The sequence below is a fragment of the Dipteris shenzhenensis genome, chromosome 15 (assembly GCF_047967505.1).
Source record: "Dipteris shenzhenensis isolate YYH24624 ecotype China chromosome 15, Dip_SZ_1.0, whole genome shotgun sequence".
NCBI classification, from domain to species: domain Eukaryota; kingdom Viridiplantae; phylum Streptophyta; class Polypodiopsida; order Gleicheniales; family Dipteridaceae; genus Dipteris; species Dipteris shenzhenensis.
In genome coordinates this window covers 10,988,952-11,003,336 of record NC_141610.1, presented here as the reverse complement: position 1 = coordinate 11,003,336, position 14,385 = coordinate 10,988,952, and the positions used below count along the sequence as shown (strand labels likewise).

General features: G+C 45.7%; 1 protein-coding gene across 2 annotated transcripts in view; it reads right to left on the bottom strand.

Annotated features, from left to right (window-relative positions):
* The window catches only part of LOC147893349 (ENHANCER OF AG-4 protein 2-like), a 51,259-nt gene extending 37,164 nt beyond the window's left edge, over positions 1 to 14,095 (bottom strand). For both annotated transcript variants that reach the window (XM_087385497.1, XM_087385498.1), the window contains exons 1-7: positions 13,973 to 14,095; positions 13,685 to 13,840; positions 13,429 to 13,603; positions 12,896 to 12,972; positions 11,399 to 12,638; positions 10,033 to 11,270; positions 9,507 to 9,933 (exon numbers count right to left, since the gene is read on the bottom strand). In XM_087385497.1, coding sequence (XP_087241623.1) covers positions 9,507 to 9,933; positions 10,033 to 11,270; positions 11,399 to 12,638; positions 12,896 to 12,972; positions 13,429 to 13,545 — 3,099 coding nt within the window. In that variant the 5' untranslated portion in view covers positions 13,546 to 13,603; positions 13,685 to 13,840; positions 13,973 to 14,095. The remainder of the gene's footprint in view (positions 1 to 9,506; positions 9,934 to 10,032; positions 11,271 to 11,398; positions 12,639 to 12,895; positions 12,973 to 13,428; positions 13,604 to 13,684; positions 13,841 to 13,972) is intronic.
* Positions 14,096 to 14,385: the final 290 nt, after the last annotated feature.

Genomic DNA, 14,385 nt, shown 5'->3' with positions numbered 1-14,385 from the left:
GTAGTTTCCAGCCAGGAATGCAGAATTTGCAGCAGCATATGGAGGGTGGAATGCCCCCTGCAAATGCCAATATGATGTATGCAAACATAGGGATGCAGCCCGGTATGCAGACAGGCATGCCAGGAATGATAAGCAACACTTGGAGTGTGCCACAGATGCAAGGAACGGGATCTGGAATGGTCAACCCCACCATGGGCACAGGCGATATGGTACAGAATATGGGATCCACGATGCCTCCACCATATTTACAGCCCCCGGTTTATGATAATCTTACTCCCAAAGGTAAGCTGAAAGATTATAAGGAGGGAGGGGCAGTTGTGAAGTTTGAAACCTTCAATGGGATACAGGATACATTGAAGGCTCTGACATTTGTGCAATAGTTTGATGCTGCCTATTCCGGTGGTCATTTCACAGAGTCTTCCAAGGTACGAAAGGCAGCCACCTTCTTGAAGGGTAACGCACTCCCATGGTGGACAAATTTGCTTTTGAAGGGTAAATCCCTTAACACTTGGATTGAGTTCAGGCAAGTTTTCTCATCTGCTTGGCTCACCACCACTTTTGAAGTGGATATAATGACAGCATGGCATAAGCTGGATGCTGCAAACTGTAAGAACCTTGAAGAATATAACAAAAAGTTCTGGGAGGCCTTATTGTCAGTCAGCTCGTATAGGACCGTATCATTGTCTGAGCAAGTGGAAAAGTATTGTTGTGGGCTGCCAAAGGAGCTTCGTGACTATTGCACCAAGACAAAGGTCTCCAACATATCTCAACTGATTGAGAATGCTACTACAGCCTATGCACTCATGCAAGGGATGACTCCAGGATTCAAAGGTAAGCAGCAGGATGACTCTTTCACGAAAAGGGAATTTGCCAAGACAACCAAAGTCAAGTTTGATGTGGACCAACGACCTAATAGTAAGCCCAGTACCAAAGAGAGATTGTCTCCTGAGGAACGGCAAGCCCTATTTGAAGCTGGAAAGTGTTTCCTTTGCAAAGAAGAGGGCCATCAGGCCAAAGATTGCCCCAATCGTAAATGGAAACAACCTATGGGAGCACAAGAAGCGAAAAAGGACAGCCACGTGCGCTAGGAGATTTGTTTTCCTTTGGTGGAAAGCAGTAATATTGGTATGATTAATTGTAACAGCCAGAAATTGGAGAGTCTCCTCTTTCTAGGCTGCTTTGTTATTTGCAGGATGTTTATTCCCTGCTAGCTTTGCATGGTAATTTGCAGGATGGTTCTTCCCTGCTAGTTTTGTTGATTTTTGTATCAGTCAGAAGATGGAGAGTCTCCTCTTCTAGGCTGAATGGTAAATTGCAGAATAAGTAGTCCTTGTTACTGTTGGATTGCTCTTGTTGCCCGGCATGGCTAGAGCAGCACATCCATGTATCACATGCCTGTTTTGGATGCTCTTGTTGCCCGGCATGGCTCGAGCACTAAATCCATTTAGTACATGCTAGTCGGTTTTTTATTTGAACCATGAGACAAGGATCCAAGTCTAGCATAGATCGGCTGAACCGATTCAGCTTGCGGTGATGCAAGTCTGAAAGGATTTCGAGTACCGGGATCTATGTTCCTAGGATCCATTACTGTGATATGTGTGTGGTTCAAATTATTGGAGGCAAGTGAAGTAGCAGATTTCAGTCAGAGTGGTGTGGTCCACTCAGTTGTTGTGCTTTGAGCTGACTTCTGTTGTAGCTCCTTCAGGCTCAGTAGAGCATAGGTCTAGACCATTGCCTGATGCTCAAGAGGGGGGTAGTTCCTCCACCCCCTTATCAACAGACAGGCTCACGGTATCTAAAAGTCGCTTGGTGACACTATATGTCTCACCCGAGGTATTGTTTGCTGACAATACATCTGCTACGGGACTTCTATGATGAGTGTACTAGTCACTCCACATTGATGATGCATTGATATATGGATGGACACGCGCGCTCTCCTAGACCATATCATCATTGCTGGAGGTTTATGTTTATAGCAGCAAACTTGATACTTTGCTGTTTCAAGAGGAGGGTATGTCACGGGGATGTGAAGTTATGAACCGTGACTTACTTTGGCTTAGAGGGCTAGCCTAGGGGAAGAGACTTCCCAGAAGTCCCTAGGTGCACACACTAGGCCTACTTGCTAGGGGCAAGGCAAGGTTTAGAGGGGTCTTAAAGTTAGGCCCAAGGAAACCAATGTTTCATTAGGATTTTAATGTGAGGGGCAAACCAATGTTCCATTGGTTTGCAAGGGTTAGAGCTTTAATGAGGGGGCCACGTGGCATTCCCTCATGCACACCTACCCTCTTCCTCTCCTTCCAAGGCTAAGGTACGTTTTCTTTTTGGATTATTCTTTCTTCACGCATCCCGAGGTGAAGGGGCACGCCATACGAATTCCAAGGAAGGCTTGACTCCTTGCATTTCTTGGCCTGCACACATCTCGAGGCAGTCCATACGGCTGTACGGACTGCAGGAACTGCATTGAAGAGTATGTACCTGCTGTACGGTCCTTTCAACACTGTTGTATGAGGTCCTTATTGCTGGCTGTACGGACAGATGCATGCTTTTCCAGGCTGATTGTACGGACTTTTCACGTGTTGTTGTACGGGATCCAAGGCGGACTGTACGGATGGTTTTCCTGCTAGTACAAGTGATTTTGCTGGCTGTACTGGCTTTATTTGCTGGCTGTACGGACGCCATTAATGCTGCTGCTGTTGCACGGATTCCAAAGGCTGCTGTACGGGACGCTTATTCACTGTTGTGCGGCCCCTTTCCCTTGCTGTACGGCCTGCTCAGCTTCTCTTTCTTGCCCGTGATCCTCTTGCTCTTTCTCCCTCTCTGATTCCAGCTCGTTATCTCTCTCTTCCCTCTCCTCTCCTAGCTGCCAGTTCCTCTTGCTAGCCTCAACATTGGATGTGTTGCTTTTGGAGGTGTTTCGGAGCCGGATTGAAGTCAATTGAAGCTGGTTTGAGTTCCCTTGTCGCTATCCTTTCATGTGATTGCATTTGGAGATTTTTGGGAAGTGTCTGGATGCCTGGTCATTAACAGTTGGTTACAGTCTTTGTGGAATGCTTGGATACTTTTACAGTTGGTCATGGACAAATGGTGAATGCCTTAGCTTTGCCTTGGCACTTGGGTGCTAGTGTGTGCACTAGGATGGAACGCAGGTTATAGCCAAGGTTTGGCTTGGACTGTGGAATTGCCCGTGGGGCAGAGCACAAGGGAGAGCCCTTGTTGTATGTACCAATTTTATTCCTAAAGAAATAAATAAATACCGGAAGGGGCGCCAAGTGTTTGGGGCCAGTGTGGTGTCTTGTACTTGGTTTCATTGAGCTGTAGGGGCACTCTAGCCTCCATCCAGTTATTTCTCCGGTTGTTTCTAAGTGGTATTGTTTAAAGTTAAGTGGTTGGAAATGATGCAATGTGGCTGTGAATAATGAATATGCAATGCAAGTTATGGTCTACTGCCCTTTAGGAAACTGAAGGCCGGTTTCACAGCCAGCCCTATAAAAGGGGCCCTTGGCAGCCTCTTTCCTCACTCAATAGCCCTCCAGCCTTCAGCACTCCTTCAGCCTACCTTCAGCCCTCGGAGCAGCCTCTGTGCCTTCCCTTTTCTGGCCCTGATCAGCCTCCATCCCTTGGCCATCAGTTCAGCCATTTGTGAGAGAAGTACACGCACATCAGCACGCTGTTGGACCAGCAAATAGAGTAAGGTTTGGGTACTATTTCAGCAGCTCTTTTCAGTTACTTTTTACAGTTTGCTCAGATCACTTCTCAGCTCTATATTTCAGCCATCTCTCAGCTCTCTTTAGAATCTATTACTCCTAGCTTTCACTCTCTCACTCACTCAGTAACCCTGTTTCCCGGTGGACAGCACGAGCCTCTTCCTTGCCTTGCAGAAGTGCCTCTCAGGTATTGGTTTGGCGGTGCCTCTCAGGTCTTGGTATTGGTTTGGCGGTGCCTCTCAGGTCTTTGGGTCTGCAATACGTGTGCAGAGTGTACTCTTCAGAAGTGTGTTTCCGTGCTCTCTCGAAGAGTGTTATAAAATGAGCTACAAACTGATGAATGAATTGAAGACTAGCTGAATGGTTACACTTACCATCATTCTTAACAAAATTTGGAGTGGACCGGGTGAGTGGTGTTACATTTGTCGACGACGAAGCTATGGCAATGACAGTTGCCGCGCTCAAACTTGCCTGCATAGTGGCTAACATCTGTTTGTGTTAGAGAAGCATCGCCTCTCGATTTAACTTTTGTTGCCTCTCTACTTGGGCGAGCTCTGCAGGCCGCAGTGCCTCCTCGTTCCTGCGTTCCTCACGCATCACTGAGAGCAGTTTTTCAAAATCTATGGTTCGTCTTTCTTCCAACGCTCCAGACGTTGTTTTGTATGGTCCACCTTGGGATGAATGTTCTTCGAGTTGCTGTAGGAGGACCCGATTATGCTCTAGAAGATTTGCCATCACTTCTGGAGCAAGATTCTTTCTGGTATTCTTTCTCCTCTTCATAGCCCGATTACGAGCAGGCGCTGACTCTCGCCCAGAATAAGAGATGATGCTGAACGGGGGAAAGCCCAAGCACGTCCACAAGGATTCCAAAGCCTTGCAGCAGTCAAACAACACAACGGGTAAGGATCAGAAGAACGATAACCAATATCAAAATAAAGACATCGAGGCTTCTAGTCAACACAAGGATTCCAAGGCCCCGCAGCAGTCAAACAACACAATGAGTAAGGATCAGAAGAAGGATAACCAATACCAAAATAAAGATAGCCAGGCATCTAGTCAAAGGCTTCCAAGCCAAAGATGACTCCAGATGAAAAGACTAAAGCGGGCATTACAAGAGGCTATCTACAGCCTGACGAATAGAAGCAATACCACCAAGAACATCGCTGCTTTCATTGCCACCACATCGCTGGGCACGACGAGAAGGACTATCCTAAGTTTCTTACCGAAAAGGCTGCGAAAGCACATACTTCTTCCATCGCCAATGTACTAGCTCTTCCAACCCCGCCACCAACCTCAGCTACAAATGTCGTCTTCTCTGCTTTGAACGCCATCCCCACAATGGTCTTTCAAGGTAAGAAGGAGGGTGACCTCTCAGACCACAAGAAGGCACTCCTTCGAGCATATGGCACAGCTAATGGACATCAATTCATTATCCTATTCGATATGGGAGTTCAGAAGATGTCATCTCCTCTTAGCTTGCCAAGACAGTGGGGTGGACTTTTGTGCCTCACGAGCTTGAAATGGATGGCTTCACACCCAGCTTGCGCACACACATCACACATAAGTCCATCCATTTTACATTTTCAGATCAGAAGGCCACCTTTACGTGGAATTTTATTATGACACCTTTCATTCAGTGGTTTCGTGAGCATGTACCGACGCCTAATTGGCGTCAGGACACCTTCACTATTGTGGAAGGTTTACTTGAGCCCACTGTGATACGCGGTGATCTAAGCATACCAGGGATTCCGTTAATATCTCATATTCAAGCAGATCGTGGCATGTGCAATTGTTTATGTTCAGTGCCAGATCACTACAGTTCAATACGCTCCTCTGATGGGACGAGCCATGGTGGATCTACTCCAAGAGTTCCAAGACATCATGCTTCGGGATGATCTGCCACCCTAGCTACCTCCCAACAGACCGGAAGACCATAGCATCGATTTGATTCCGGACTCCACACCTCCAAGTAAGTTTCCTTACCGACTTTCCAAGTCTATGGAGGGTGAGTTAGAGCAACAATTGTCTCAGTTGTTGCGTGCAGGGTTTATTAGACCGTCATCTTCGCCATTTACTGCACCCATTCTATTTGTGGCAAAGAAGGATAAGTCCGCACGATTATGTGTAGACTATAGAGCACTCAACAAGCTTATAGCCAACAACAACTTTTCTATGCCCTGCATTGAGTAGATCTTGGGAAGACTCAATGGTGCAATTTTTTTCTCAAAAAACGATCTCAAGAGTGGCTACCACCAAGTCCGGATTTTTGAAGCTGATATCCCAAAGACAACTTTCCAGACAGAGCGAGCTCGTTACGAGTTCATCATCATGCCATTTGGTCTGAAGAATGCACCACCGACGTTCAACAAGATGATGTCACAGGTATTTTTAGATTATATTGGGAAGTGCATGTTCATCTTTCTCGATGATATCCTTATCTTTTCCGCTACAACAAAGCAACATATTAAGGATGTGCGATGTGCCCTACAGTTATTGCACGAGAACCAGCTATACCTCAACGCAAAGAAAAGTGAGTTCGGGTTGGTGGAAATTCAATATCTATTGGTGCTCAAGGGATTCGATTAAATCCAAAGAAGATTCAAGCTATCACCAGTGGGCTATCCCCATGACAGCTGATCCTTTGTGGGTTTGTATCAAAGCCTACAACTCGTATATGGATGGATTCTCGACATACGCAACCCCTCTTACAGATTTATTAAAAGGGGTAAAGATACGCAAACAAAAAATTCAAGTTACACGCAAAGCATTGCAGGCCTTCCATGACTTGCAACGGTTGGCCATAACAGCACTAGTTATGAAGATCGCCTCTTAGGATGATCCATTTCTGGTGATTCACATATGCTAGCAATGTCGCCATCAAAACAATTTTACAGCAAGAGGATAGGCCCGTGGCATATTACCGCAAAAAGCTCAACGATGCCGGAAAGAACTATTCAGTTTACGATAGAGAGCTACTCGGTGTCATCCAGGCATTAAAACATTGCAAGCCTTTCCTCTACGGACGGACTTTCACAGTCAAGACAGATCACCAAGCCCTTAAGTGACTTCAGACAATGCCTAGTTCACAATGGAGTGATCGGCAGCGACGGTGGAGTCGAATATTCCAGTAGTTTGGGGGAATGATGGAATACGTCCCCGACAAAAACAACCCTAGTGCCAACGTTCTCAATCGGATAGGCTTAATCCAGACCATTGAGAAGGCCAATGTGCTTGAAATCCAGGGAAAGAATCTTAATAGTATGAAGGCACAATACACGGATTCAATAGAGTTTGGCACACAGTTCTAGTTAGCCATGACTCTAGCCCCAGGCCATTAACGGTTGGCTTTCCTATAAGAAAAGATTATGTGTACTCAAAGACAAACAGCACCTACTTCATCATGATGCCCATGACGCCCTCACCGGTGGTCATCGAGGTATAAATGGTACTTTGGAGAAGTTAGAGCCCTATTTCTAATGGCCAAAGATGCGGAAGGAAGTATACCGCTATGTTCAAAATTATCAGATATGCCAAAAGGTTAAGGCTTCCCACAAGAAAGCGGCTGGCTTACTTATGCCATTGCCAATACCCCAAGACATAGGTATGGACTTCGTGGGAATACTTCCAACATCCGAAGGCACTCAATATCTTACTATTGTTTGTCACTTTAGTAAATATTGTATGCTTATTCCCTGCAAACAGACGGCCAACGCTGAAGATGTAGCTCGTTTGTTCATAAAGTATTGGTATCCCATTAGAGGGTTGCCAACGACCATCACATCTGACAGGGACTCCAAATTCACGTCAAATTTTTTGCAAGCCTTGTTTAATAATTTTGGTACGAAGCTGAAAATGTCCCAACACTTTCCATCCGCAATCGAATGGAGAGACGAAAATGTATAATGGTATCGCGTTTGATATCTAGAAATCCAAATCATAGCAAGTATGCTGCCCCCAATAGTGGCTACAATTCGCCAGCAGAATCTCTCCAAACAGCTCGCACGTGCAAAGTGATAGAGGATCTGGTGCTGGAATCAGCCGTACAGCAATCGGATAAACATGCAGGGACAGTAGAAGAGATTCGCAGCAAGAAAAGAGAGCTAGGAAAAGAGGGAAAAAGACCATACACAGGTGACAACACTAGGGGCCAGAAAGAATGGCTCCCCCCTAAGGTCTTATTTCAATAGAAAATAACTTTGTACAACTGGCTCTGAGAAGAGCATGAAGCTAAGTACAACTCTTGAATGATCTTGGAGCTTTGAGGCTCTTCTTTTATAGACTTGGCCTGGCAAAAAGCTAGACCTGCTTTCTAAAGCTATTTTTTACAAAAAGCTTAGCTTTTCTGCTCTTGCCCACTTTAGGGAAGCTTTAATGGCCTTTTCAGAACCCCAGGGGGGCTCATTAAAGGACGCCATCTTCTAGGAGCTCCAAGTGCTTTTTGCCTTACGGGACCTACTTATTGGCACTTGCTCTGTCAATTATGAGCCTTTTTTGCAGTCTTCCAAGTTCTACGCATTAATTAACCAAACACCAACACTTTAACCCATTAGGGGTTAGCCAAATGCATGAATTCCTAGTTCTTAGACTAATCCTATCCCTCGTGAGCGTCCCCACAGTTCTAAAATAAAACAAAGCTTGTTCTAGTTAACCAAAGTCAACATTATTTGACCATAGTCAATCTATTTTATTTCTTGGGAGAAGTACCAAACGGTGGCAGTGGATGCCAGCTGCCATCACTGTACAGACGCCTGTGTTAGAGACGATTACTTACTGCTTTGGGGATGCCTAGCATAGCTCTCAAGATTGTGGCCAGCACACAACGTATGCAGTGAGACTTCACTTAGGGATGGTGGCGTGGCTTACAAAGGGGGGTCACACTTTCTCCATCAATCCAACCTCTCCAGTTTACAAGATCCAGAGCCAGCACGTTTCCAAGATTGAGGTATATGATGTCACCTTCCACATGCACCCTCTACTTTCACTAAAAGACCGTATGGGAGATGGTGTCCAACATCACTAGTTGATTGCCCACCAGTCTGGTGATGGGAAGCCATCACGTTAACAGCCACCCTTGTCGCCATCTGGCAGGACATTATGTTCACCCTATGCGCCATTTGGAAGCGCGGGGCTCCATGTTGTAGAGCGACCATCAAAAGGTGGGAGCCCTTTTGCAAGGCTTGGCTTGCAGGCATCTTTTACGTCCTTACCCCACCAGAGGGGTTCGCTGGATATAAACCACCACCTTGGTTGTTAGCCCCTTTTACAAAGACTCCCTAGGCAGTGAGCTGGGTTCTCTGAAAACAGGCTGGTTTTTCTTTCTGACAACCAGGTTTTGTTTCTTTTTCCATGATCAGCACCTTTCGGATTGCTGATTTGTATGGTTGATTTTTCCAGAAGTTCTTTTCACAGACAAAACAAGCGTCTAGCCAGCATTTTCCTCAGTTGTTCGAATGCCACATGAGCCCTGGCGGTAGTCAGCCATTCAATCAGCACATCATAACATCCCAGCTGGATGCGTTGGGCTAGATGGGAAGCATGTATTATCTGAAGAAAGGTCCACTCAATCTCACACAATACAGCACCAGATATGAGAAGCATACCAGACAACCATTGAGGCATTGTAGACAAACAGCATTCCATACAGCAAATTACCAAACCATAACAGCAATTCCCCCTAGGTAAAATGTCGTCTGCAGTAGCTGCTACAACATGAAAACTTTTCATCCCATTCTTCGATTACCATACAATGGCTCAGAAATTGCACGACAAAGCATGATAAAATCATAATCCAATAAGTTATACCTGGCTAGCAATCCCAAAGTTTGCACATTCAAGGGCATGGCGCGTAGCTCGGGCAATGCTCTCCTTTGTCCGTGATAACGTTTCCAGCATTCCTTCAAACGTGTCCCGAGCAATAGATACTTCAGTATCCCCAGCAGAAGACAGATCCCTTGAACTTGCCAGCTCACCCGAACCAATCCTTGCCTCTTCTCCAGAGATTCCAGATGATTCCAGAATACTAACTGGAGCTCCAATCCTCTGGGAATCCTCTGTTGGGACAGCAGATAAAACTTGTACCGGTGAACTCAACAAGGAGCCCCCACCAGGGGATGGGCTTGATATGAAGCCAGCTGGAAACTTTTCCACCTCCATGACGTTTGAAAAACTTGGTATCGGTGCTGCAACGCGAGCTTGCCGCTTCTGCTTCACCTCCTTAGCAGCTTCAACACTTAGCCCAAAACAAGATATCATCAAGGCAAGTACAGACCATGTAATACTGTTAAATCATTCCAGGTTCGTTTAAATACTAAACATAAGAAATACTTACGCTGCTCTCACTTTATTAGCATTGACCTCGGCCTGCAGCTTGGAAGAACCCATAGTGTCTACTCGAGCTCTTCCAGTTGCGCCATTGCTCTTGACCAGCTCTTTCATCCGTGATTTTGTAGCTGACTTTTGCCTCTCTGAAGGGGCCTCTAGGAGCATCCTTGACATACCAGCAGCAATCCTACAACGGTCCGACCATGCCGATTTGGCATGATTTTCCTGTTCCTTGCCAGCAGCCTCATGGACAGGTCTGTCTCCATCACTCCCAACTTGTTTCCGTGATCCTACAGGGCCAGAGGCACTTCCTTGTGTTGCGTTTGAGCCTGACTTTTTCGATGTAGCCTTGGGCCCATGACCAAACTTCTCCATATGGCCTCTCAAAGAATCCCCACTTCCAGCTTTAACTTGAGTTCCTGGAATACCATAATTGGACGTCCTACTTCCCAGTTTCCTTGGTGATATAGCAGATACGCCCTTGCCCTGTGCAGGCCCATCCTCATCATCACTTGCCTTTTTGGTTTCTGCCTTTTCACTCACACCTTGGACTGCGAGTGAATTGTGTGCTAACTTCTCTGCCATGGCAACCCCTGAGTGTGTAGTAATGGATTTGTCAAAGCTTGTCTCCACACCCTGCATCGTCGTATCAAACTCGTCAGTTTTGCTGACAGCATTTTCTGAGTTAGAGGCTTCTGGCAGCCTTGTCGCCTCACCATTAATCTTCATTTCATTACCTTTTCCAGCCTGAGGACCATCACCTTCGGGGCAAAGGACTTTAGGCTGTATGTCAACTAATATATCGTCCATTCTTTCCAGCTTGTTACCACCACGAACCTCCAGCACTGCTGCAGCTTCAGCTGCACACTCTGTCATTGCCTCAAAAGCACGCTGCCTACGCTTTGATGGCGGAAGTGCAGCCTCTCCATCAGCTATGCTACTCCGGATTCGATATTTATCTGCCTTTGGTGGCAGACTAGAACCCCTGTCCAAACATGCTCTGGCCCTCTTAACCAGGGGCAGATCACCATCAATACTGCCAGTACATTCAGCATCCCTTGAAGCACTTGCCACCACAAGGTCAGCCTGAAGCTCCTCTTCAACTTCCACTGATGCTTTCAAACTCTGCTTAAAATGGGGATGGACAGCTACAAGCAGATCTCCTGCAAGATCAGAAACATCTGCAACATGTTTGCCCCCTTTCTTTCTTGCCGCACTGTTGATCTCATTCTCACTATCAACCACCTGAACCGAACAAATGACAAAAGAGGATAAAACGTAAACCTTCAAAAGTCACAACATGCAGGAACCTATCATCAAGCTCAACAGTCAAATGTTTTAAGATGGCTAGACTTTCAAGACAAAATTCGAACCTGCATATTTTGCTGTACTCGATTAGACGTGATAGTTTGACCCCTCTTCCTCCGCTGGTACTCTGCAACTATCATCTTACCCTGTGCATCTGCCTGTTGCCTTTGAGGCGATGTTCCTGATGCCTCCTGTTTTGCAACTTCTGCATGAGCAAAGCTGTTAAATTCTCTCTCAGCCTTCCTCAGAGCCCTGTGTTTCTTCTTGGGGAGAACAGTCTGCTGAAAGGATTCTTCAGCTTCTTGTTCATCATCATCATCAGATTCCAAAAATGTTCCAGTCCCTTGCTTTTCATGTGAAGCAAAGTTCATGGGTACTTTTTCAAATGTCTTCCCTGGATGATTACTTTCTGAAATCTGCCTGTGCAAAGATATGTCATCATTTGCTTCTTGTGGTATGTCTTTGAGGCTGTCAACATCTGCTCTGTCTAAAGCATCCTGAACTGGATTTTGAGAAAGCACTGCTGCATAGCGGCTATGATATTTTGACAATCTATGTTCATCTCTTGTTACCTCAACATCACCAGGGCACTGACTCTCGTCTAGAATGTTTGTAGCCTGCATTGCCTTACCCTCCTCAATAGTTGTATTCAATATTTCCTCTTGAACCTGCTCCTTAGTCTTTAAATTTCTTGTTTCATCATTCCTGGAGAGAAGCAAAATGTCAACCGTACTAACATCCTTCTGTTCTAAGGTTTGTGCAGACCGTGTCAACAACTTCCTCAAAGAGGGCCCACTCCTTGGGGTCGTAGCAGACAAGACTTTCAAATCAGAAAGTCGATCGTCTGCGAGAGTTTTCCTCCGTTTCTTAATTGGCTCATGGGCAATACTACCATCCACCCTTCCCTTCAATTTCTCAGGATCAATATCGACATCTCTCCCGGTTTCACAGATGCTATTAATCATACCCCCACCAGTTTCAGTACAAATTCCTTCCAACTCTGCCAATAGACCTTTTTGATTAGCATCCAACTTGTCTCCAGTAAACTCCAACACTGCATCGTTGATTAGCTTGCTGTCCTTATCTTCAATGGCAGGCACCTCATCAGCAGCCCTGTCCAGACTCTCATTTTCAACAATCTGAGAATCTTCTTCGTTAAGGTCACCCGACCCTTCCTCAGCCTGACATATTTCTGCTACTGCACGACAAAAGACTGTTGTTGCGCCTCTTCCTTGTGCCTTGTCAAGCACATCTTTCTTGGTCTCCGGAGTGAAAGCTTTCACATCTCTTGGTAAAACAAAGGCTCTACCAGGCAGAATAAAGAGTCAGTAGAACCCCCACAATGAATGAGGTATACAAGAAAAATGACAACAAACTTCCCATATGCACAAAATCAATCTTCTCAATTCTGTGTTTTTAAAAGTCTATTACCCCACCCCAGAATACACACTCGCTCTGGAGATGCAGGAAAGCCAAAAGATGGGACTGGTGAATCCAGCTGAAAGTATAGAGCTTCAGTCACACAACATGAAGGCTGCAAAGTATAAACACCATTAACTCACATTTGCTCTGTCCCAAAGAAGAAAACAAACACTCTCCGCCGATCCTTCACACGGCCCCAATCTTGTGGTTCACTCACCTGCAAAGCAGACACAAAAAAACTTCAGCCAATACCCACCTGTGCCCCAAAGATCAGCATGCATTTAAGATCAACTGCCGCATATAACTTGGCTGTTGCAAGCCATTACTTGAGTCGTTTAGGTATAAGATCGACGCACATTAAGTTTAAAGCTGCAGTAGCATAACACCTAACTGTTCTATATGAAGGCGATTGCCAATAGCTCATAAATCTTCAATTAGCAAAGCGCCCTTCGTAGCTGCACTCACTATTCTTGAGTGCATACCCACTTAGGGCAAATAAGTAGCCACAAAAGAGTGATTGCCGTGATCATCGAGACAGATTGCCTTTGGGCCCATTCATCGTAGCACAATATAGAATGATTGCACCCAAAACATACAAGAACATGTAATAGATACAAGATAAGCTCAACATAATAACATATCACGGCACTCTTAAAAATTGAAGAGTCCTTACCCGAGCAGGCCACCAGGGGAAGCCTTTCACTTTAGCCAGCACGAGATCACCTACGTTCCAGACTTGCCTTACTGCTGCAGATGCAGCTTTCCCGCCTTTCTTTCGAACCGGAGCCATGGGTCCTTACAAGTACTTCCACCAGCACCTTCTATTTCTCGTTTGCAAGCACCAGCCCCTGCCCATTCACTCTAAAAATGAGGACATCAACGCTCGTATTTCTAGCAGCTAAGACAACAAATCCACGCCATTTTCTTACTCTGGCAGCAGCTAGCTTATCTTCTCTCTCATGGTCGCGACGCCTTCAGCCTCGGCGTTTTCATCAGCACGGATAGCGAGAAAGAGGACGGGAACCACAGTACAACCTAATGCCAATCCAACCATTTCTTCCGCAATAAATTTAATCTCCGCTACCCTGCATATACATCGCCATTGATACGTTTGCTGCGCCTCTCTCTCTCTCTCTCCCCCCGTGATTTCGGGGTTTCACAAAAAGAACAACAAAAATTCAAATCAGTAAGAACCAAAGCGGGAGAGCAGGAGTTGCCTAGAGGAGCGATCTGGGGGGGAGCAAGCATCCAGATCCTTTGCAACAATCACCAGCTGTTTGCCCTAAAGATGCACACAAAGCAGCAACAACAAATTCTCTCTCTCACATTCAGCAACACTGAAGAAGACGACGAAGAAAGATGAACCTTGTCTAACCCTGCAAAATAACCTGGATTACAATTTGACGGCGCGGTTAGCATCGATGGTCCCCTTTGACGGCGCCGTGAGGGGACGTCCGACCTTTTTGGCCCAAGGTTATGTTAGCAATAAATTTTATGATCAGCACGGGCTAGCCTAAGGTTACGGTGAGCAATGAATTGTATAGGGCTAAGGTTAAGCATTTATGTCCCATTCGTGCAAAAAAACATTATGTGCTAACCAAAGCAAATAACTCTAAGTACAATACAACTA